Source organism: Chiloscyllium plagiosum, unplaced genomic scaffold, assembly GCF_037043375.1.
Source record: "Chiloscyllium plagiosum isolate Xiang-an unplaced genomic scaffold, Cpla_swu_hap1 HiC_scaffold_46, whole genome shotgun sequence".
NCBI classification, from domain to species: Eukaryota; Metazoa; Chordata; class Chondrichthyes; order Orectolobiformes; family Hemiscylliidae; genus Chiloscyllium; species Chiloscyllium plagiosum.
Window position 1 is genome coordinate 23714006 of NW_028270184.1, and position 25267 is coordinate 23739272.

At 46.1% G+C, this 25267-nt stretch overlaps 1 protein-coding gene and 1 long non-coding RNA gene across 2 annotated transcripts; one reads left to right on the plus strand and one right to left on the minus strand.

Annotated features, from left to right (window-relative positions):
* Nucleotides 1-1019: 1019 nt before the first annotated feature.
* Nucleotides 1020-15868, minus strand: LOC148136301 (beta-1,3-galactosyl-O-glycosyl-glycoprotein beta-1,6-N-acetylglucosaminyltransferase 3-like). The gene is made up of 3 exons (XM_087983572.1): nt 15085-15868; nt 12776-12780; nt 1020-1866 (listed from the first exon to the last, which is right to left on the minus strand). Exons 1-3 carry the CDS (start codon nt 15850-15852, stop codon nt 1335-1337), a joined length of 1305 nt encoding a protein of 434 aa, XP_087839698.1. The 5' UTR covers nt 15853-15868; the 3' UTR covers nt 1020-1334.
* A 740-nt stretch (nt 15869-16608) lies between these two features.
* On the plus strand, nt 16609-24425 carry LOC148136302 (uncharacterized). The gene is made up of 3 exons (XR_015754543.1): nt 16609-16718; nt 22636-22815; nt 23514-24425. It is a non-coding gene; the product is annotated as an uncharacterized LOC148136302 (long non-coding RNA).
* The last annotated feature ends 842 nt before the right edge of the window (nt 24426-25267 follow it).

Below are 25267 nucleotides of genomic sequence, written 5' to 3' on the forward strand. Positions count from 1 at the left end.
CTCGGTGCTGAAACGTCTGCTGTGTTCAGAGAGCAGTAATTCACCTGCATTATCTTTCCTGGCCAGATCCTAACAGCAAACATCAGTCTTTTTCTCTCTAGTTTTTTTTTAAAGAAGAACTAGCCACTGTTCAAACTTCAATTCTCAATTTGGACTCACAGTTCCTAACCAAAATGAGAAAAATAAAAAAATAGTGATGGTCACAACACTGATCTTACAGTGTCCAGCTGTACAGTGCCCACTCGTGCAGTGTTCCAGTAATGCAGTGTCCACTCGTGCAGTGTTCCAGTAATGCACTGCTCACTCGTGCAGTGTTCCAGAAATGCAGTGCCCACTAGTGCAGTGTTCCAGTAATGCACTGTTCCAGTAATGCAGTGCCCACTAGTGCAGTGTTCCAGTAATGCAGTGTTCCAGTAATGCAGTGCCCACTAGTGCAGTGTTCCAGTAATGCAGTGCCCACTCGTGCAGTGTTCCAGTATTGCAGTATCCACTCTTGCAGTGTTCCAGTAATGCAGTGCCCACTCATGCAGTGTTGAGTATTATTGGTGGATGTGTCCCTGTGAGACTGGGCACAAATAACCCCATCGACCTGTGGCCAACTACTTCAACTCCCCCTCCCACTTCACAATGACACTTCCTGCACCACCAAATCCAAGCTATCTGATGACTGGAGGAAGAACACCTCATCTTCTGCCTTGGGACCCTCAACCACATGGCATCAACATTGACATTACTAGTTTCCAAATCTCTCCTTTCCCCCCACCTCATCCCAGATCCAACCCTCCAAGTCGGCTCTCCCCTCTTGATCTGACCATCTTCCTTCCTAACTATATGTTCGACCTTCCCCACCGACCAATCACAATCACCCCCCCAGCTGGATTTACCGAGCACCTTTTCAGCTACCTTCCCCAAAAGCCCCACCCTCACTCTATTTATCTCTCAACCCCCTTAGTCCTCCACATTCCTGATGAAGGGCTTATACCTGAAACATCGGTTCGCCTGCTCCTCCGATGCTGCCTGACCTGCCGTGATTTTCCAGCACCACACATTTTGACTCTCACAGTAACTAATGTTACAGTGCTAAGTCTCACAGTGCCCAGTGTTACAGTGGATAATATTAAGGTATCCAATCTCCACAGTGCCCAAAACTATAGTGCCCAGCCTCACACTGTCTAGTGTTACAGTGGCCATGTTACAGCATGCAGTCTCACTGTGCCTGGCCTCCACAGCAGCCAGTGTTATAGTATACAGTCTCACAGTGCCCAGTTTCACAGTGCCCAGTCTCTCAGTGTTTCCGATGTCTCACCCACGACCCCTACCACCCTCACTGAGGGTTAATCTGTCCCAACCTCCAACCCAGCCCCAGTTTTACCAAGTGTCCTGTTTTGGAGATATTCCTCCATGCACTGTACTGCAGTGTTGTCCATGTTGGGGTCAAACTTATTTGCAAAAAAATATCTCTGACGGACCACCCAACGTAGATCTCCTGCCCCATACACACAAACCAAGTGGCGATACCTTCCCGTGCAGGGAGGGTATAGGGCACCCCTCGCAACGTCACCAGCCTCAAAGGACCACTTTACTGCCCGGCCAAGTGTCCTGGTGGCTCCTTGGGTGTATGGGATGGAGCCGGGTACATTAGGCTTTCTGTGTAGGGTAGCCCACACATGCTCGTCCGGGCTGTAGGTGTCCTCTGACCACTTGAGGAAGGCCTGGATCTTGGCACTGTCAAACACATGGCTGACAAACTCTCTGGAGGCCATGAAGTAGGCGCTGCCCACTAAGATGGAGGTGCTGATGTTCGGCTGGTCTTTCAGTTGCGCCGTCAAGACAACTTGGTCAAGGGTATCATGGTGGTATTGCCAACTTTCTAAAAGGCAAGCACAAGAGAGAGTGAGAGAGACGAGAAAGTAGAAATGATAGCTTTTCAACTTCGCCTATGGCTTTTTCCCTCCCCAACTCCTCTGAACTCTCCTCGCCCCCAGCTCCAGCAAGATCCATGCACACTCCTTCTCTCAGTTACTCACCTTACAGTGGAGAACAAGTCCATTCAGCCCCTCAGGCCTTTCTCACTTCTATTGCCTATTGCCAGTCACCTGCCTATTTCCCCATATCCCTGCCTCCTAAACCATCTCCCAATGCTCATTCACTGAGCAAACATAAAACTCATCCTCAAACACTCCCAGTGCATCTGGCTCCAAAAATATACTTCAAGCTGTGCCCTCTGGTCATAAAGGTTGAGAGCACCAGAAAAATAAATCCTTCAGCCCATCGTGTCTGCGCTGGCAAAACAGGCTCCTTGCAACTCCAGTCTCATTTTTCCAGCACTGGGAACATTGTCTTTCATGCCTCACCAGTGCAATGGAGAACTTTCCTGTGGTCATCAACTCCTGGAATGGGACTTGAACACAGAGCTTTTGCCTTAGAGAGAAGAACATGGTGTGCAGGGATATAGTTCTTTGAAAGTTGCATTGCAGATAGACAGGGTGGTGAAGTAGGTATTTGATACCTTTACCTTCATTGGTCAGTGCATTGAGTATAGGAGTTGGGATGAAATGTTGCAGCTGTAACAGAGATGGATAGAGCTCTGAAAGATAGTGGAATCAAGGGTTATGGGGATAAGGCAGGAACAGGATACTGATTGTGGATGATTAGCCATGATCATAATGAATGGTGGTGCTGGCTCGAAGGGCCGAATGGCCTACTCCTGCACCTATTGTCTATAAGTAGGAGTATCTTTGACTATCTCTGATATGCCTTTGCCATTAACAAGTGTGATCTATTGTCTGTAGAGGACATTGGTGAGGCCACTTTTAAAATACTGCATACACTTCTGGTTGCCCTTCGAAAGAAAGGATGTTGTTAAACTTGAGAGGGTGCAGAAAAGATTTACCAGGATGTTGCCGAGATTGGAGGGTTTGAGCTACAGTAAGAGGTTGAATAGGCTGGGGCTAATTTCCCTGGAGTGTCGGATGCTGAGGGGTATCCTTACAGAAGTTCATAAAATCTGGAGGAGCATGGATAGATGTTGAAATGATCAGCCGGATGATAGTACACTTCACACAGCTTCCTTTATCACATACATGCAAGAAGACTCAACCAGCCGGGTCAAAGCCCACCCTTGCCTGGAGAGTCTGAAACAGGCAGTTGCAATCACACTTTTACACACAAATCAGTGTTCCCTTTTCATGAATTACATTTTGATTCCAAGCCTTAGCAACACAACTGATCAATCAGATCCTGATCTAGGTATATGACGTTTAGCATTAGATATTGACCTTAGACTTCTACAACACCTGTTGAGTGTTGTTTCCGTCTTCCTGCCTTCTCACTTAACTGGAGCCAGTTTCAGTAAGCTAGCTAGCTTGCATACATGCTTGGCTGCACTTTTCTGTTGCTGCTCAGAATTGTTTAGCCGACCTCCTTTTCTGTTCTTGCCCCATTTTGATTCCTTCCACGTCGGCTGTATAGCCAAAGGTCTTTTCCCAAGGATGGGGGAGTCCAAAACTAGAAGCATAAGTTTTCGGTGAGAGGGGAAAGACCTGAGGAGTTACGTTTTCACGCAGTGGGTGATGTGTGCCTGGAATGAGCTACCAAGAGGTGGTGGAGGCGGCTGGTACAATGACAATATTTAAAGGGCGTCTAGATGTGAACATTAATAGGAATAGGTGAGAGAGATATGTGCCAAAGGCTGGCAAATGGGACTAGGTCAGATTGGGATGACTGGTCAGCGCAGACAGGTTGAACTGAAGGGTCTGTTCCATACTGTATGATGCTATGACTCCATGCTCTCTGGTTATTGAGGTTTAGAGCACCAAAATAATAAGTTGCCCTTCAGCCCATCGTGTCTGCACTGGTCAAAAAGACAAGCTCCAAGCTATTCTCATCCCATTTTGCAGCACTTGGCCCATACTCTTGAGTGTCTCACAATAGCAATGAAGACACCTTCCTATGGCCATCAGCTCCTGGAGTAGGACTTGAATCCAAAGCTCCTCCCTCAGAGTGAAGGACATTAGATTCTCTACAGTATGGAAACAGCCCATTTGGCCCAACAAGTCCACACCAATCCTCTGAAGAGCAACCCATCCACACCCATTACCCTACCCGATATTTACCCCTGACTAATGCACCCGAACACTATGGGCAATTTAGCACGACAAATCTACCTGGCCTGCACATCTTTGTGGATTGTGGCAGGATAAAAGGGCACCCGGAGGAAACCCACGCAGACGTGGGGAGAATGTGCAAACTCCACACAGACAGTCACCCAAGTCTGGAATCGAACCCAGGTCTTTCGCGCTGTGAGGCAACAGTGCTAACCACTGAGCCACCATGCCACCCCTTCCACAAGACACAAGACACTTTATTTACATTGTGTCAAAAGATATCTTTTATCCTCGGTCCTTGTGGCATCATGCATGGGAAATATGGATCCTTGAGGAGAAAGTGAGGACTGTAGATGCTGGAGATCAGAGCTGAAAATGTGTTGCTGGAAAAGCGCAGCAGGTCAGGCAGCATCCAAGGAACAGGAGAATCGACGTTTCGGGCATGAGCCCTTCTTCAGGAACATCGAAACATCGATTCTCCTGTTCCTTGGATGCTGCCTGACCTGCTGCGCTTTTCCAGCAACACATTTTCAGATATGGATCCTTGGTTACCAAGGAAAGGATAGATTATCGATGGTATGCAGGAATGTGGATGGTGGAACAGGATCAAACGGGCCAATGATCTACTTTTGTTCCTTGTATGTATGGGAGCAGATCTTTTTTTTTCATTCAACTTACATCGGAACTTGCCATCATCTCATACAAATGTAGTTTAGGCTTCATTTGCGTTTCAATTCCTCAGATCTCCCTCCCATGCCTTTAACCCAAAATCTTACATCTGCATTCCATTGCACTTGTACAATCGGTGAACAGTGAAGTATATTTCCTTGTCTTCATTACCGAGTGCTCACCCTGTACCCATTGAATAAACCTCACCCCAATCTCCTTTGTTCCAATGGGAGCATCGTTGACCTTTCCAACTGAGCCATCCAACTTAAACCCTGGCACCATTCTGCGAAATCTCCTCCCTGTCCTGAGGGCCCTCACATCGTTTTATAGTCACCGGAAATGACCACAACAATCCAACTGGGGCTAAACCAATTCGACATGCAGCATAACTCAACCATTTATTGGCATCAATGTCTCTATTTATGAAGCCTTCTGCTTTTCTACCCTCTTATGGCCTCCCCCATCTTCTAATGTTGATGAATGTTTATCGCCAGATCCCTCTAATCCTTCGCACTCTTTACGATTGTGCCATTATATTTCTATTACCTCTCCACATCCTTCTCCCAAAACATATCACCTTACACTCTTCTGTATTCAACTCTGACTGGATGCTGTCTGTTCATTGTGGTGACTCTGGACAATTCACATCATCCTCACCATTTGCCAATCCTCCAGGTTTATCATTGCCCCGCATATAGGCATTTTGCCACATACTCCAAGATTGATATCACTGACATATTGAATAAAAGCAGTCGTCTATTTAGGGCTGAGATGCGGAAACATTTAACTTACAGGATAGTGAAGTTATGGAATTCTGTACCACAGAAAGCTGTGGAGTTTGAGTCATTGAATATATCCAAGAATGCAATTAACAAATATTTAGGTTTCAAAAGCATCAAAGGCATGGGGAGAAAGTGGTAGTATGGCATTGAGATAGAGGGTTAGCCAGGATCATAAAGTATGGTGGGCTTCATGGAGGGCCAAATCATCTTCTCCGGGTCTTGATGTTTATATGTCCCAGCTGTGTGGATCATTCCCACCTACCAACCTACCAACCTCTCTTCCAAAACAAGATCCATGAATCAGGGCTTGTATTGTCAATTTTATTGTCCAGCCATTTTTATCTAGTGCCTAGTGAAACACTTCATTGAATCCAGTTCAGACAACATTCTCTGCATTCAAATTCTCACATCAATGCATGATACGAGGTTGAAGACTTACTTTTTGAAAACCTGCACTGGCTTCGCTTCATTAATTTGATCTAAGGCAGGTTGGTGCGAATTGCAGCCATAATACCAGCATGAATGACAAGTGCATGATATAAAGTAAACTAGGATCCATGCGGTGTGAACCTTGGAGACACAGGTTCAAGTCGCTTCTGCTCCAGAGTTGTGCGATAACGTCTTTGAACAGTTTCATCAGTAAATGTAAGACCATTAACAAGTCGGGACAGGAGTCGGCCATTTGGTCCCTCAAGCCACTAGGATCGTGGCCGATTCAACATTCCTCAAGTCCATGTTCTTGCCCTATCCCCGTAACGCTTAATTCCCCAACTGAACAAGAATCTATCCATCTGAGCCTTAAATATATACAAGGACAGCTCTCTGTGGCAAGGAATTCCAAAGATTCACAACCTTCTGAGAGAAGAAATTCCACCTCATCTCAGTCTTAAACTGATGTCCCTTTATTCTGAGACAATACCCCCCCTGCTCCTGGACTCTCCCATGAGGAGAAACATCCTTTCAGCATTTACCCAGTCAAGCCCCTTAATCCTGTCCATTTCAATGAGGTTACCTCTCATTCTTCTAAACTCCAGTGAGTAGAATCCTGTTTAGCCCTTTGTTTTTAAGACAATCCCTCCATAATGGGGGCAATCCCACTGAACATTTTCTCTTAACTTCCTCCAATGGAACAACATGTTTTCTTAAATAAGGTGACCAGAAGTGCTCACAGTACTCCAGATGTGCTCTCACAAGCACCTTGCACAGTTGCAGTAAGACCTCCTGACTTTTATACTCCAACCCCCCTTCAAATAAGGGCAAACATTCCACTTCAGTTCTGAAGAAAGGTCACCAGACTCAAAACATTGACTCTGTTTTCTCTCCACGAATGCTACCCGACCTGCTGAGTCTCTCCAGAAATTTCTGTTTTCGTCCAATATTCCATTAGTCTTCCCAATTACCTGCTGCCCCCGTGTGCAAGCTTTCCATGTTTCATTCACTAGTTCCCCCAAATCCCTTTGTGTTGCAGCTTTCTGAAGCTTTCTCCATTTAAATAATATTCTATGCTTTTGATTTCCCTTCCAAATGAACAATTTCACATTTTCCCACATTGCACTCCATTTGCCAACATTTTTGCCAACTTAACCTATCAATATCTATCTGTAAAGTACATAAGACAACATTTTTTACTGTAACTCGATTATACATGACAGTAATATATCAGCAAGGTTTGAGAAGGTTTGTAGCTCAGGTTGAGGTTCTAGATGTAGGTTTGCTCACTGAGCTGGAAGGTTCACTGAAGATGTTGCCTAGTATGGTGACAAAACATCTGAAAATGAACCTTACAGCTCAACGAGCAAACCTACATCCAGAGTAATATTTCAAGTCAACCTCAGAGTACAACGGGATCTTGATCAGATGGGCTAATAGGCCGAGGAGTGTCAGATGGAGTTTAATGTCAATAAATGTGAGGCCATTTTGGAAAGGCAAATCAGGGCAGGAATAATACACTTCATGGTAAAGTCTGGGGAGTGATGATGAAACAAGAGATCTTGGAATGCAGATTCATAGTTTCTTGAAAATGGAATCGCAGATAGACAGGGTAGTGAAGAAGGCGTTTGCTACGCTTGCTGTTATTGGTCAGTGCATTGTGTGTAGGAGTTGGGAGGTCATGCTGTGGCGGAACAGGACATTGGTTTGGCAATTTCTGGAATACAGCATGCAATTCTGGTCTTCCTGCTATAGGAAGGATGTTGTGAAACTTGAAAAGGTTCAGAAAAGATTTACAAGGATGTTGCCAGAGTTGAGTGTGGAAATGCAGGAGATTGGTACGAGATGTGGAATAATTACAGACATGATGGGCTGAAGGGCATCCTTCCGCAAGAATTCTTTAATTCTGTGACTGACGCAGAGGGAGATTAACTTCAAGGTTCATGTTATCAGGAGGGACACCAAAGCCCTTTCCTTAGCTGAGAGGTCAGAAAACTCTCTACTCTTTACATGAACTAAGGCATAACCTGTCTCCACCAATATCATAGCAAAAGTCAGCCATTCGTCCCGTCCAGTCTGCTCCACCATTCAAGAAGATCACTGCTCTTCTGGTTGCAATTTCAATTCCACATTTCTATCTGTTGCCCCCAAGATCCTGAACTTTTTATTTAGAAAGGTTACCTTGTTCAGCCTTTCATAACTTCATCAACTCAGCCTTCACAACTTTGTACAGAAGAGATTTACACAGTGCAACAGCTCTCTCAGGGGAAAATAATTCTGCAAGGCATTGGTGAGGTCACTTTTGGAGTACTGGGAAAATTTATGATCGCCCTGCTGTTGGAAGGGTGTTGTTAAACTGCAGAATAGATTTACAAAGATGTTGCCTGGACTGCAGGATTTTAGTTATAAGGAGAGGCTAGATTGGCTAGGACTTTTCTCACTGGAGTATTGGAGGGTGAAGGGTTACCATATAGAGGTTTATAAAATTGTGGGGGAAATCAATAAAAGTGAATAGCCCCAGGATGGGGAAGTCCAAACCCAGAGGGCATAGGTTTAAGGTGAGACCTGAGGGTGGTGCAAATACGGAGCAAGTTGCCAAAAAGAATTGTTGTAGTGGGTACAATCACAAGATTTAACAGACGACATAAATAGGACAAGTTTAGAGGGATATGGACCAAACACAGGATAATGGGACTAGTTCCAATTAGGATACCTGGTTGGCATGGATGAGTTGGACGAAAGGGTATGTTTCGGTGCTGTAGGACTCTGACGATATCTTATTCTACAAAACATCTTGTCAAACCTACAAGAGAAAGCAATGTCCCATCAACCACCTTATCATGTCCCCTCAGAGAAATTTATACATTTCAAAAAGATCGGCACGGTGGCACAGTGGTTAGCACTGCTGCCTCACAGCGCCTGAGACCCGGGTTCAATTCCCGCCTCAGGCGACTGACTGTGTGGAGTTTGCACGTTCTCCCCGTGTCTGCGTGGGTTTCCTCCGGGTGCTCCGGTTTCCTCCCACAGTCCAAAAGATGTGCAGGGTCAGGTGAATTGGCCATGCTAAATTGCCCGTAGTGTTAGGTAAGGGGTAAATGTAGGGGTATGGGTGGGTTTTGCTTCGGCGGGTCGGTGTGGACTTGTTGGGCCGAAGGGCCTGTTTCCACACTGGAATGTAATCTAATCTAATCTAATCTAATCTCTCAGATTTCCAAACTTAAATGTGTAAAAGCCAATTTGTTCAACCTTCCTTCATAAGATAAACCCTTCATTCCCAGGAAAAAGGCAGGTGAAACTTGCTGTCAATGTAATTATTTTAAATGAGAGAAAAATGTACAGACTGATTCTGATGTGGTCTCATCAAGGCCTTGTATGGCACTCTCTCCACCCCTCAGGCCTGGAAATGGACTCTACATTTTGAAGAAAAATGTCTGTGCTAATGGACTCTGGACTAGAAAGGACTCTGTTTGTTGGTAATTAACTGTCATATGGTTTGTTGGGCTTATCACCTGCACTGGAGGAGAAAGTGAGGACTGCAGATGCTGGAGATCAGAGCTGAAAATGTGTTGCTGGAAAAGCGCAGCAGGTCAGGCAGCATCCAAGGAGCAGGAGAATCGACGTTTCGGGCATGAGCCCTTCTTCAGGAATCTGCACTGTATTGTATTTCCCTGGGTCTGGCAGGCCTTACTGTGAACTGAGAGGCTCATGGGTCGTACTGAAAGCTGTCACCCCGAAAGCCGGAGGGTGGGGAGGCCATCCTGTGAACCTGAAGGTTGGTAGGCTGTCCTGAAAGCCGGACGGTGGGTAGGCCACCCTGATGACAGTCTCCCCGAGAGCTAGATGGTGTCATCCTGAAAAGGGGTAATCGGGATGGGATGTCCTAGAGGTGGTCGAAAGCTGTGTCAGAGCAGCCGAGAGCCAGAAAGTGCGTAGGGGCGGGCTGCGATCCAGAAGGCTTGTGGGCTGCCCTGCACGCTGTCGTCCCAGGGAAGGGGACAGGTTGTCCTAGAGGTGGCCGAAAGGTGTGCCAGGATAGCCACTGGCCAGATGGCGCATCAGGGTGGGTGAGAGCCCAATGGTACGTAGGGGCAGAACGAGAGCTAGAAGGTGGGTCACTCCAGGTGGGTACTGGGGCGGGCAGAACTAGAGGTGGTCAAAAGGTGTGTCAGGGCGGACCGAGAGCCGGAAGGTGCATAGGGGCGGGCTGCCTTAGAGTGGCCGGAAGGTGGGAGGGATTGGGGTGGGGGGGGGAGGCTCACTGGTTTTTTGGGTGTCTGTATTGTATGCTCTGTTTCTTACACAAGTGGACTGTCTTATATGTATGAATGTCATTGTTACTGTTTGTAATGATTGAAACTGGGATTTGAGGTTTGTCCTAATTTCCCTGAAAACCGGTTGAATGTCAGGGTTTGGGGCTTGGCTTTGTCATTCCCCTCCCTTGTAAAATTGCTGTTTCTCTGTATACAGCTGTAAATGTAATTGTTTGTATAAACTGTGAATTGTTTAATAAAATATAAATAAACAGGACTGTCTGTTTCCTTCCTGGTGATGGAATATAAATTGTTCGGAGCAATTATAAATGTTGTCTGCAAAAATCACAAAGCTGAATCATGAAAGAGGAAGGGGAGTGTAGGTTAAGCTAGATATGCTTGCACAAACAGTTATAAGCATCTGTTTCCCGCTTCTGCAAAAAGAAAAACCACAATCAAGAGGTCATAAGGCTCAGTGTGGACAAAGAATGAGAGGAAATGTTGCTTTAGCAAGCAAGGAAGCAGATGGCAGTGAAGGAGGATATACGCTAACAATAGACCACAGAGGGATGTGGTGAAATGGCCAAGCAAAACCTGTACTGTTACGCACAAGGCCAGATAAGGCAAGAGATAAACAAGAGGAATGGGCGCTGGGTTTAGAGTAGTGGGAGGAGGGAAAGAGAAATGAATTGTATTAAGGGTTTGTACTGTGTGCCTATCTTGTAGACACCACTCTTGCAAGAGTATATCAGATGATACTGCTGCTGCAGATCTTGTCTTGGACTGAAATTATGAAGTGAGTGGGTTCTATTTCCCACATAAATTAAGATTTACACACTTGTTATTTTTCACTGCATCTGACACCTACACATGACATGGGTACTTGGGAAAAATAAGCATGACTGCTGTCGGGTGGTAGTGGAAGAAAAATAAACAGGCATGTCAACGGATCTGCTCACTGAGAGCTGGCTCTAGGGGAGCTGGATCAGCATATGAAGGACTCTTCAATCCTCTTGAGAGGAGACTGACTTCGAAACAGCCCCGGTGTGTCTTATGTGCTGCTGTTGGTGTCTTCCGACTGAGGAGGAGTTTAATTTTAATTTATTTTTCATAGTTTGTTGTGATTGTTTTCTGGGGTTTCTTTCTGCTTAGTTCTATTAATTTGAAGCTGTGCTCAGCTGCACAGGCAGCTACTACCACCACTGCTACAGTCTGGGCCTGCTCCTGCTACTGAAGCCTGGACCTCGCCTGCACCCCTGCTGCTGCTGCCTGGCCTACCTACACCTGGGGACGACTTCGACTGCTATTCCGAAAAAAAATAAACAGGACGATCAGATGTTCTGTTCACTCTGAGCTGGCTCTGAGGAAGCTGGATCCGTGTCAAGGACTCCATGTGAAAACAAAAGGGTGAGTTGGTGACTGGATAATGGCCTCTGTGAAGTTATTCCTGATGTAGGGGTTTCCTGCTCCTCGGATGCTGCCTGACCTGCTGTGCTTTTCCAACACTGCTCTAATCTTGACTGTAATCTCCAGCATCTGCAGTACCCACTTACAGTCATAGAGATGTCCAGTATGGAAACAGATCCTTCGGTTCAACCTGTCCAGGCCGACCAGATATCCCGACCCAATCTAGTTCCACCTGCCAGCACCCGGCCCATATCCCTCTAAACCCTTCCTATTCATATACTCATGCAAATGCCTTTTAAGTGTTGCAATTGTACCAGCCTCCACCACATCCTCTGGCAGCTCATTCCATACACTTACCACCCTCTGCGTGAAAAAGTTGCCCCTTAGGTCTCTTTTATATCTTTCCCCTCTCACCCTAAACCTATGCCCTCTAGTTCTGGATTCTCTGATCCCAGGGAAAAGACTTTGTCTATTTATCCTATCCATGCCCCTCATAATTTTGTTATCCTCTATAAGATCACCCCTCAGCCTCTGATGCTCCAGGGAAAACAGCCTCAGCCTGTTCAGCCTCTCCCTATAGCTCAAATCCTCCAACCCTGGCAACATCCTTGTAAATCATTTTGGAATCCCTTCACGTTTCACAACATCTTTCCAATAGGAAGGAGACTAGAATTGCACGCAATATTACAACAGGGCCTAACCAATGTCCTGTACAGTCGCAACATGACCTCCCAACTCCTGTACTCCATACTCTGATCAATAAAGGAGCATATACCAAACGCTGCCTTCACTATCCTATCTACCTGCGATTCTGCTTCAAGGAGCTATGAACCTGCACTCCAAGGTCTCTTTGTTCAGCAACACTCCCTAGGACCTTGTCATTAAGTGTATAAGTCCTGCTAAGATTTGCTTTCCCAAAATGCAGCACCTCACATTTATCTGAATTAAACTCCATCTGCCACGTCTCAGCCCATTGGCCCATCTGGTCCAGATCCTGTTGTAATCTGAGGTAACCCTCTTCGCTGTCCACTACACCTTCAATTTTGGTGTCATCTGCAAACTTACTAACTGTACCTCTTATGCTCGCATCCAAATCATTTATGTAAATGACAAAAAGTAGAGGGCCCAGCACCGATCCTTGTGGTACTCCACTGGTCACAGGCCTCCAGTCTTAAAAACAACCCTTCACCACCATCCTCTGTCTTCTCCCTTTTGAGCCAGTTCTGTATCCAAATGGCTAGTTCTCCCTGTATTCCATGAGATCTAACCTTGCTAATCAGTCTCCCATGGGGAACCTTGTTGAATACCTTATTGAAGTCCATATAGATGACATCGACTGCTCTGCCCTCATCAATCCTCTTTGTTACTTCTTCAAAAAACTCAATCAAGTTTGAGACTATTTCACTATCAACCTAAGAACAATCCTTTACATGCTCTGAACCAAACTTACACTCTTCTGTTCACTCTTAACTTTTAAGGGGTATCCATGGGCACCCACATGGGCCCCAACTATGCGTGCCTCTACATCCATCGGCACCATTCTCCACCTTTTCCTCCACTACATTGATGACTGGATTGGCACTACCTCGTATATGCATGAGGTGGTTGAAAAGTTCATTAATTCTATCAACACCTTCCAACCTGACGTCAAATTTACCCGGACAATCTCGGACACTTCCTTCCCCTTCCTGGACCTCTCCATCTCTGGCAACCGACAAACCGCGGACATCTACTACAAACCCACCAACTCCCATAGCCACCTGAAATACACCTCCTCCCACCCTGCCCCTGTAAAAACACTATCCCTTATTCCCAATTTCTCTGCCTCTGCTGCATCTGTTCCCAGGAGGACCAATTCCACCACAGAACATCCCAGATGGCATCCTACCTCAAAAACTACAATTTCCTCTCCCACCTCCAGTGCATCTGCTCCATTTCCTGTACCTTCACCCTTGAACCACACCCTTCCCAACGCAACAGGGACAGAACCCCTTGGTCCTCACTTTCTACCCCACCAACATCCGGATACATTGCATTATCCTCCACCACTTCTGCCACTTACAAACAGACTGCACCATTAGGGACATATTTCCCTCTGCACTCCATCTGCATTTCAGAGACCATTCCCTCTGCAACTCCCTTGTCATATTCACACCCCCTAAAAATGCACCCTCCCCTCCTGGCACCTTCCCTGGCCTCTGAAAGAAGTGCAAAACCTGCACCCACACCTCCCCCTCACCTCCGTCCAAGGCTCCAAAGGATCCTTCCACATCTGACAGAAATATATTTGTACCTCCACCAATGTCATCTACTGCATCCATTGAACCCGATGTGGTCTCCTCTCCAGCAGGGAGACAGAACTCTGACTTGTGGATTGTTTCAGAGAACATCTCTGGCACACCCACACCCACCAACCAACCCCACCGCCCCGTGGCTGAACACTATAACTCCCCCTCCCACCAAGGGCATGCAGATTCTGGGCCTCCTCAATCACCAAACCCTTACCAGCTGACACCTGGATATTCCACCTTGGAACCCTGCAACCAGGTGGATTAATGTCGATTTCAGTAGTGTCCTCATTTCCCCACCCCAACTTATCGCAGTCCCAAGCCTCCAACTCAGCACCACCCTCCTGACCAGTCCATCTTTCTTCCCACCTGTCCACTCCACCTTCCACAACCTCTTCCCCCCCCCCCCCCCGCATACCTTCATCTATCTATCACATTCCCAGCTACCTTCCATCCCCAGCCCCACACCCATCCCACTTATTTCTCAACCCCCTGGTCCACAAGCCTCATTCCTGATGAAGGGCTTATGTCCGAAACATTGATTCTTCTGCTCTTCAGACATTGCCTGACCCGCTGTGCTTTTCCAGTGCCACACTCTTGTCTCTGATCTCCAGCATCTGTAGTCCTCACTTTCTCCTACACTCTTAACCTACCTACATTCCTGTATACTCTCCTAATCAGTCTATATCCCTCCTTATCCCTATCCCAGGTCCAGCCCTCTATTTCCACCCCATCCCTTTCACCTGACCATCTTCCTTTCCACCCATCTGCTCCACCTCACCCACTGTCCAATCACAGCCACCTCCCCCCTGCATCCACCAATCGCCATCCCATCCACCTTTCCCCAGCCCCACACCCCCATTTATTCTGCAGCCCCTTCCTCTCCCCAGGTTCTGATGAAAGTTTCCGACCTGAAACGTCAATTGCTCTTCTACTCTGTTTTCAGCTCAACTCTCCAACTCCTCTATATTCCTTTGTACATTCTGAACCTCCCTCCATGCAATTGAATTGTTTTAACAACCCTGTCTCTCTTTGTACAGGCATGAGTGAAGGACTGGAGGGGAGAGAGAGAGAGAGATGATGGAGGGAGGGAGGGAGGGAGGATGGAAAACATTTGGATGAAGAGAGGTCCAGCAGACAGGAAGGCGGTTACCTTTTTGAACCCTGGTGCAGGATCCGACTCAATCACGTTGGAGCCGTTCAGAGCTCTGAGGCTGCGGACTATCTCCCGGTTTGTCTTCAGGGGGAAGTCTTGGCCACACACATTGATGAAGTACCTCCAGGGGACAGGGCTCTCCAGTAGCTCCTTCATGCAGTTGAGATCTGCCTGAACTCTACTCCAGCCAGCATAGGTGACCCACTCCAGCTTGGCTGTGACAAAGACATTGTGAAAACACGAAGCGATGGCCCGAACGGCCGCATGAAATTGACTCGGGGATTTGCGGTCCACGTGGATACAGTAGACGTTCTGTGGGGCGTAAATGCTCCGTAGAAGCCTCTCGAACATCTCAATGCTCTGGTGGATGACCATGGAGTAAGCCAAGGGGAAGTGTTCCTCCTCAGGGCTCAGGGGGACAGTAATATACTTGCGGGCCCTCACAAATGATCTGCAATTTCGGGTCATGTTCAGATAATCTCCCTCAGTGACGGCTTGGTGCTTGAGGGAGACAGTAATGGAGTTGAGGAGGGCCCTTTCCACCTCCTGCCTGTCCCCCTGGATGATCTGCCAGCAGGTGGAGTTCTCCTCGACCAGCAGAAGGTGTTCCTGCATTGGACTGGCGCCTGGTTTCACCAGCCTGAGGGTCAGCCGGCCCCCTCCTCTATGGACCAGCAGCCATTGGCACAACAAGACCACACTGAGCACACATAGCGCTGATCTGAGGCACGACCAGCAGGTACAACGCTGGCTCAGCTTGGGCATGGCACTTTCCAGAGGGCAGTGTCCTCAGCCTATAGGCGATAGGCAAATGCAGATTGGATGCTCTCTGTGCTGGGCAGCACTGCCTCCACCAGGCCGTGGGGAAGGAGTGACTGCAATTTGCTGGAGAGGTCGCAGCAGCCAGTCCCCTCTCCTTGTCTTTCCTTTTCCCAAGATTCAACGAATGACTCCGACTTTCACTCCCTCTCCCCCGGAACTGCTCTCCCTCTGGAATTCCTCTCTCACTTTAACACCTCTCCCTCTCTCTGTGACCCCTTTGTAACCCCTCTCCCTCTATAACCCCTCTCCCTTTGTAATCCCTCTCCTCCACTAACTCATCCCTCTCCCTCAGTAACTCCTCTCTCTCTTTCCTCCTCTCTCTGTCCCTCTGTAACTCCTCTCTCTCTCTCTCACTAACTCCTCTCTTTCTCTGTCCCTCAGTAACTCCCCCCTTCCCTCTCCCTCTGTAACTCTCTCTCTCTCGGTAACTCCTCTCTGTCTCTCTCAGTAACTCCTCCCGCCCTCCTCTGGTTGAAACCCAGCCAATGTCCCGTTGTTTCTCTGTCGGAGTCCGGGCTCCTCTCGCTCCTTTCTGCCTGCCTGGCTACAGGCGTTTCCTTCCCCGGTCTCTGCTTCTCTCCGGCCGTTCCTGGACCGGTGTTGCCCGGGTGAAGTAAACGAGAGGATCGCGATGGTGTGCAGTCTGGATCGGAGAACCTACAACCAGAGAGACACAGAGCCAGCCAAGTCCTATTGGACCCACGCCCCAGCCTGGGCTGAGATGCTCTTTCAGGAAGGAACCTGCCATCGAGCCCACAACAATGTGGGAGGGGTAACCCTTGGATGAAGAGCGACCAGGAGACGGGAAGGTGGTTACCTGTTTGTATTGTGACTCTTAACTGCCGTCTGGGCTATTAGAGATGGCCAATAAACACTGGCCTGGCTAACGGTGCCCCCCATCCCATGAATTTATTTGAAAAAAAGTGGCAATAGTAAATCAAATTAAATCAAACTTCACCACCCGTCATCTCTCTCTCTCTGATGCGAAATTGGAATTATGGTGATTTGACCGTTCATAATAAAGCAGTGAACCTGAGCACAGCAAGTTGATATGAATCCAAACAAAAATGCCCCTGGCCGAGAGTGGCTCAGAGGTTAGCAATGCTGGAGCACAGTGCCAGGAACCAGAGTTTGATTCCAGCCTTGGGTGGCTGTGTGGAGTTTTGCATGTTGTCTGCTTGGGTACCCTTCGGGTGCTCTGATTTCAAAGATGTTCAAGTTAGGTGGATTGGCCATGCTGAATTGCCCATAATGTCCAGGCTAGGTGGGTTACCAAATCCCCACACACACATACACACACAGCAGAACACTCCTGCAGGTTTAGGCAATGCTCAATCTAATGCAACATCCTGGTGGATCTCCTTTGCCCCCCCTCCAGTACAATCACATCCTTCCTATAATGCGGTGACCAGAACTGCACACAGTATTCCAGCTGTAGTCTCACTAAAATCCTGTAAAGCTCCAACACGACACCTCCCTGCTCATGTATTCAGTGGCTTTGATCCTTCTTAATTCCCTTACCTGCCTATCCTGCTGCCTTCACGACTGGCTGGACACACAAACCAGGATCTGTCTAATCTTCTGTACTTGCCAGGGTCCTCCTATTTAACGTGTACTCCCTTGCCATGTTAGTCCTCCGGAAATGCATGTCACAGAAATTTGGGCATTCAGTAGCACAGAATGGAGAAAAAAAATGACTGGCATCAAGAGCTGGCATCTTTTAAACATTGTAACTGTGCCCACATACATTACTTCATCTGGAAGTTTATTCCATCACAAACCACTCTGGGGAAAAAAGAGTTGCTCCTCAATCTTTAATTTTTTTTCCTCTGACCTTACAAACATGGCCCTGAGTCTGAACTCCCCCACACTAGGGAAAAGACCCTTGTCATTCACCTTATCAATCACTGTCATGATTTTATAAACCTCAACAAGGTCACCCCTCAATTTCTTCTGCTGCAGTGAAAAACACGTACAGTTCTGATGTGGATCCTTCAGAGAGGGGACAGAAAATGTTTACCAGGACGTTGCCTGGAATGGGGGATTTTACCTGTGAAGAAAGTTTGGATAGACTGGGTTTGTTTCCACTAGAATGCAGGAGGTTGAGGGGTTTGTAAAATTGTGAATGGGCATGGATAGGGTGGAAAGTATGAGGCCTTTTCTCAGGGTGGAAGAGTCAGTTACTCGGGGACACAGGTTCAAGGTGCAGGGGTCAGGGGGGTGTTCAAAAGAGATATGTGAGGCATGTTTATCACGGAAAGGGTGGTGAGTTCATGGAACACACTGCCAGAATAAACAATGGAAGCAGACACAATTGTAGCTTTCAAGAAGCATCCAGCAGCAGGCATGAATAGGAAGGGAACAAGGGAATACGGTTCCTGTAAGTGAAGACAATTTTAATATGGAAGGCAAAATGTGTCAGTGCAGGCTTGGAGGGTTGAAGGGCCTGTTCCTGTGCTGTAATGTTCTTTGTAAAATGTCCCCAGCCTCTCCAGTCTATTTTTATATCTCAAACCCTGCACTCCTGGCAACATCCTGTTGAATCTTTTCTGAACCGTCTCCAGTTTAATAATATCCTTCCTACAGCAGCGTGAGCAGAACAGGACACAGTCTTCCAGAATTGGCCTTACCAACTTCCTGTCCAACCTCAGCACAGCGTCCCAACTCCAATATTCAGAGAGCTGAACAATGAAGGTCATCACACTCCAGCAGGCATTGTTTCACCCTGACTCCCCTTGTAACTGTCCACATCTCGCTGGGACACTGATGTGAAACATCTTGGCTCTTTGACTGATTCGATCAAGTCTCATTTCCTACTGTTCCTGTGTATCCCTCAGAACAGGAATGTAATGTGCATTCCCATGGCAACATCACAATGACAGACTTGTTTGTGGATTCACATGAAGTGGGCATCACTGACTGGGACAGCCTTGTTACCCATCCCCCTAATCTCTACGGCATAAATGATAAGGAACTCTCCTCTTTAACTCCCCTGTCCTTGTGTTTTAAGAACCCTGACCACAAATGCAAAGTCACATGGGGAGAGAGCTCCAGCATTCTGTCCCAGAAAAACTGAAGGAAGGATGGTTAATTTCAAAGGTGGGATTAAGGGTGAAAGGGAGAGTTACTGCAGAAGGAGTAGTGTTGCGTCATATTGCTGGCCTTGTCTTCAAGGTGATATTGATGTTGGGTTTACAAGGTGCTGTTGAGGGACCCTTCCTGAATTACTCTAGTAAATCCATAGGTTTGTTTCCAGGAAAAATGGACAGGATTCATCAGAGAAGGGAAATGCAAATTGCTCAAAGTCTTATGAGATGATAATTTGGAGGGCCCAAGCAGCTGAAGGCCGGTGGAGTGATGGAATTAGGGGATGGTCAAGAGGCTGGAATCGCAGGAGGGCTGACATCATGGAGTGATAATGAGCATTGATGTTACAGCTAAGAGAGGGTTATTGGGACTGGAGGAGGTTTCAGAGATAGGGTGGGGTGTAGGGGGTGGAGGAGGTTCTGGAATTAGGGAAGGTGTCAGGGCTGGATGAGGTTACAGAGATAGGGAGGAGTGTATTGGGTGGAGGGGTTACAGAGTCATAGAGATGTACAATGCAGAAACAGTCCCATCAATCCAACTCATCCATGCCGACCAGTTCTCCTAACCTAATCTTGACTCAATTGCCCGCACTTGGCCCATATCCCTCTGCACCTTTCTCGTTATATATCAATCCAGATGCCTTTTAAATGCTGTAATTGTACCAGCCTCCACCACTTCCTCTGGCAGCTCATTCCATACACGCACCACTCCTGAGCCCATTGGCCCATCTCATCAAGATCCTGTTGTACTCTGAGGTAACTTTCTTTGCCATCCACTACACCTCTAGTTTTGGTGTCATCTGCAAACTTACTAACTGTATCCCCTATGTTCACATCCAAATCATTATATAAATGATGAAAAGCAGTGGACCCAGCACCGATCCTTGTGGCACACCACTGTCACAGGCCTCGAGTCTGAAAAGCAACTCTCCACCATCGCCCTCTGTCTTTTACCTTCAAAGTCAGTTCTGTATCCAAATGGCTAGTTCTGCTTGTACTCCATGAGATCTAACCTTGCTAACCAGTCTACCATGGGGATCCTTGTCGAACACCTTACTGAAGTCCACATAGATTGTGTCTACCGCTCTGCCCTTATCAATCCTCTTTGTTACTTCTCTGAACAAACTCAGTCAAGTTAGTGAGACATGATTTCCCACACACAAAGCCATGTTGACTATTCCTAATCAGTCCTTGCCTTTCCAAATACATGTAAATCCTATCGTCAGGATTCCCTCTAACAACTTGCCCGCCACCAATGTCAGGCTTACCGATCTATAGCTTCTCTCAGCTTTAAAGCATCACCTTTTCATTCTGAGGCTATGTCCTCTGGTTCTAGTCTCTCCTACTCGTGGAAACACCTTTCCATATCCAGTCTACCACGGGGCCTCAGTATTCTGTAAGTTTCAATCAGATCTCCCTCACTCTTCTGAACTCCATTGAGTCCAGACCCAGATCCTCAGCCACTCCTCATGTGACAAGCTTTTCATTCCTGGGATAATTCTTATAAAATGCCTCAGGAATGCTCTTAACTTACTATTGTGAGAGATGACATTACATTGAATTACATGTTTTGACTGCAGGCTATAAAACGACCGAACTTTAGCAGCAAGCTATGTTAGTGTCCCTTTCCCACTGACTGCTGCTATCTCCTCAACAGTTTGAAGGGTCTATGATGTGTAGATACTAGACAGTACAAACTGAGCATACACATCTCTCTGTAATGAGAACAACCCATGGTCTACTCAGACTATGTGGACTTTACCTTTACCTTCACCAAGCATACATTAATATGATTAAGAAAACATTTACTCAGCAACAGGAAATTTGGATGATTAAAAAAATAACTTGGTCCACATATATTTTGCCTGAACCATGGTTGCTACCATATAACCAAAAACAATTATACATGAGGAAGTCTAAACCCAGTTTATTCATCCTAGACGTGTGTTGCAATTCAGTTCTTTGTGTTTTCTTGTCTTTGACAGTGCATTACCCTACAATGTAGGTATGTCTGCTCTCATTATGTTCACCCTGTTCAATGTCCTTGTCTTTATCTTCATCTTCACTCTCAGAAGATTACTGCTGATCCCCTATTTCCTCTGCCGACAGTCCACACCCTGTTTGTCAACTGCACTTGAGAAAGGCATAGTGCACCATTTCTGATCTATACTGCAATGCTCCACTGGAGCTTCCAACTCAGCTTGAAGTGGTTGAGTTATGATTGTTCAACTATGGCCCTGGTGGAAGCATGGGCAGTATTGTATCTTCATTTTGCTGTTGCCTCAGAGACGCACTAGCACCTTGATAACATTCATAGACCCTTATTTCAAGGAGATTGGAGTGTAAGAGTAGGGAAGACTTGCTGCAACTGACAAAGGTACTGGTGAGACCACATAGAGTCATACAACATGGAAACAGACCGCCTGTTCCAACAAAGCCTTGCCGAACATTATCCCAAACTAAACACGTTCCACCTGCCCGCTCCTGGCCCATAGCCCTCCAACCCTTTCCCACTCATGTACTTATCCAAATGTCTTTTAAACCTTATAATTGTACCCACATCCTCCCTTTTCTCAGGAAGTTCATTCCACATGCGAACCACCCAATGCATAAAGAAAGTTCCTCATCTTTCTAAAATCTCTTTCCTCTCACTTTAAAAATGTGCCCCCTGGTCTTGAAATACCCACCCTTGGGAAAAGACAAGTAGCATCAACTCTATCCATACCCATCATTCTTTTATAAACTTCTATCAGTCTCGAGTAATGTGGGCAGTTTTGGTCCCTTTGTTTGGGGAAATTTCATTGGAGGCAGTTGAGAGAAGGTCTACTAGGCTAATCCCCAGAGAGCAGGCATTGTCTAAATAGCAAATGCTAAACAGGTTGGGACTCTACTCACTGGGACTTAGAAGATCTAACTGGAAAATATGGGATTCTTAAGGGGTCTTACAGGGAAAATGCTGAGAGGAGGTTTCTTGTCATGGGGGAGTCTAGGACCAGAAAGCATGGTCTCAGAATCAAGGGGTGCCAGTTTAAGACTGAAATGAGGAAGAATTTCTTCTCTTTGTGTCTTTGAATGTCCTTGTCACAGTGCCCCCTGTCAGGGCTGAGTCCTTGTGTATAGTTAAGGCTGAGATGGATAGATTCTTGATCAGTCAGGGAATCAAGGCTTCCAGGGAAGGTGAAAGTGAGGAATGTTGGATCAGTCACGATCCTATAGAATGGTGGACCAGGATCAAGAGCTTAAGGGCCAACTCCTGTTCCTGTTTCTTATGGCATTATTGTCATGTAGTCATCCTGAGCACTAACCCACTGTTCTGGAAATCATGGTGTCGAATACTGCCACAGTAATGGTGAAATATGAATTCAATAAAATCTGGATTTAAAAACTACCCTGTGATGACCATATAACCATTGTTGATTCTCAGATTACAGGTTTATTAGTGAAATTCCAGATCCATGGCAATTCCGTTGGCTCTTAACTGACATCTGAAATAGTCAAGTAAGACACTCAGTTCAAAAGTAATAATGGATGGAAAACAAATGGCAGCCTTACCAAAAAAGCCACATCCCAGGAAAGAATAACAAGAAAAGAAACATGTTATGAACCAAATTTAGAGAATTTTTCATTTAATTCCCTGCAGCTCTTCTTCTGTGGCCCAAGGTCTTTGGAAGGAGGCAGGATCTCGGGACTTGTCTTCTACATCAACATCATGGCAGCTCCAAGACGGTCTGAAACAATCCTTCAAACTCTGGCATTGATGGTTCCATATAAGTTAAACATTGTTGAAGTGACAAAACCTTTCCACTCTCCAGCTCTGCAGGTTGGTGATAGGGCAGTCTGAAAGCAATATGGGTGCAGGCTATGGCGCCCTACAGCTGAGGGAAGGTAGTGATGGCAGAGAATCCCACTGCCCAGGTTGCTTGGCTGTCCTTGTTATGGGTGAATGATGTAATCAAGTGTAATCTGGAGAAAGAGGCATCAGTGACAGCTTGAGTGCATTTGCAGGTCTGAAAATGTGTTGCTGGAAAAGCGCAGCAGGTCAGGCAGCATCCAGGGAACAGGAGAATCGATGTTTCGGGCATAAGCCTTCCTGAAGAAGGGCTTATGCCCGAAACATCGATTCTCCTGTTCCCTGGATGCTGCCTGACCTGCTGCGCTTTTCCAGCAACACATTTTCAGCTCTGATCTCCAGCATCTGCAGACCTCACTTTCTCCTGCATTTGCAGGTCGCCTCAACTGGGAGATGCTACAAAAGACTCGATGTAAAATATATGTGTGTGTAAAATGTATGGGATTTTGAATTAATGACAAATATGTTTTGTCCTAATTATTTGAAAGCACTTAATAATTATCTAGGTATGTCTTTCTGGAAGCATGACTTAAAGGTGGAATGTGCCTCCTGGAATAATAATGGTTATTTGTTATATTGTGCTAGTTTGTAAGAAAAATCATTGACAGATTTTGTTCTGAGCAAGGATCACTGGACCCAAAACATTAACTCCTGATTTCTCTCCACAGATGCTGCCAGACCTGCTGAGTTTTTTTTTGTTTTTGGAATGACTGCAGTTTTTGAATAGGAAATGGGACTTTATTTTGTGTTTTGAAATATTTTATAATATATTGCAAATAGAAAGGAAAACAAAGAACTGCAGATGGAACTGGAGATCTGAAAGAACCAAATTCAAAACATGCCTGAGAAATTCAGAGGTTCTGGTAACATCTGTGGCAAGAGAAACACAGTTAACACTGTGTCTAGTGTGGCTGTTCCTCAGAACTCTGTTTCTCTTTCCATGGATGCTGTCAGACCTGCTGAGTTTCTCCAGCATTTTCAATGTTTGTTTTGATTTCCAACATGCACAGTTTTTGCCTTTAGTCAGATCTGAAGATAAAGCTGTTCATAGCTGTGTCTTAGGGGACACTGTTTGCAAGTAATCCATGGCTGATACATTAAACAATAAAGACATTTGAGAGTGCAGGTGGGAGACAATTTAAAACAAGGAAAAAGAGTAAGTGCTGAGGGAATGCAGCAAGTTTGCAGCGTCTGTGGAAAGACAGACAGAGTTAACATTTTGAGTTCAATGTTCAATTTTCATGACAATTTAAGGTCTCCTCTGAATGACAGAACCTCCCACTAGTTCTGTTCTGGTGGCTCAGGACTGATGTTCATGTTCAAGTTTTGTACAAGGGCCAGATCCTACTCAAATGGCTACAGTTTAATCAGTTAAAGCCTGTGTAAATTTTGGGAATTAATATGAGGGTTTTGCAATTAAAGCCCAGCTACCAAGCCAAATCAAGCTACAATTGAAAATAATGCATTTCCATTGGCTCAGAACAAGGCAAACAAACAAAATAAATTAATTGCAAGAATGTTTCATCATTGAGTTTAGTCTGCCCTTCCCTCTGAACATAATAAAACTGCAATGAACAATGCACCTGTTTCTAGAATTTGTTTTATTTCAACAATAAATACTTTGTACAGTGAGCAATAAAATCTTGCTGAGGACACAGGACAGTGAATATTTTCTCTGTGCTGACATTTGAAACACAGATGGAAGTGATATGGGATATTTTGGAACTATCATGGTCCCTGGATCACTAAAGATTAGATATGTAAGTAAGATACATATGGAAATCCTGGTGATATGACTTGCACGTTTCAAATTCCCATGACCTTCTGTCGACCCCTCTCCCTGACCATCAAGAACACCCAAGGCTTAACACCCAGCTCACTGTGTACCAGCTCCCAAGCCTGTGATATCCTACCTTGGTTTATTTAGACATTTCAAAGCAATCCTCTGCCTTCTGCGCTGAGTTTCAGTCACAGACTCGTTAGTTTCCTGGTAGCTGTTTGCTAAATCTCGGCTTCAACCACCTCTTGGGTAACTAAACTCCTGATAGCATCATCACACACACTGAGTCCCCTTTCCCATCTATCATTCTGTTCCTTTGTCCATGTGATTACTATCCAAACCCACACATTACCTTCTGAATACTCACTGACCAAGTGAGTAAGCTAACCTCCAGATCCAGTCCCAAAAACCTCCAGACCCTCCGAACCCTGTCAGCTGAAACTACAAACATACATCATGGATCATCTGATTTCAGCCCCACCCCTTACCCTCCCCTTATCTGACCTGTCAAACACTTTGACTGTTAGAACCATCCTCCAAACCAGAACTGACCAGAAAACACCACCACCCACACATTCTAATTACTCCCACCAACTGGACTCTGCAATTCAACCTCAACCATCCAGCTTTTGCCCCCAGACA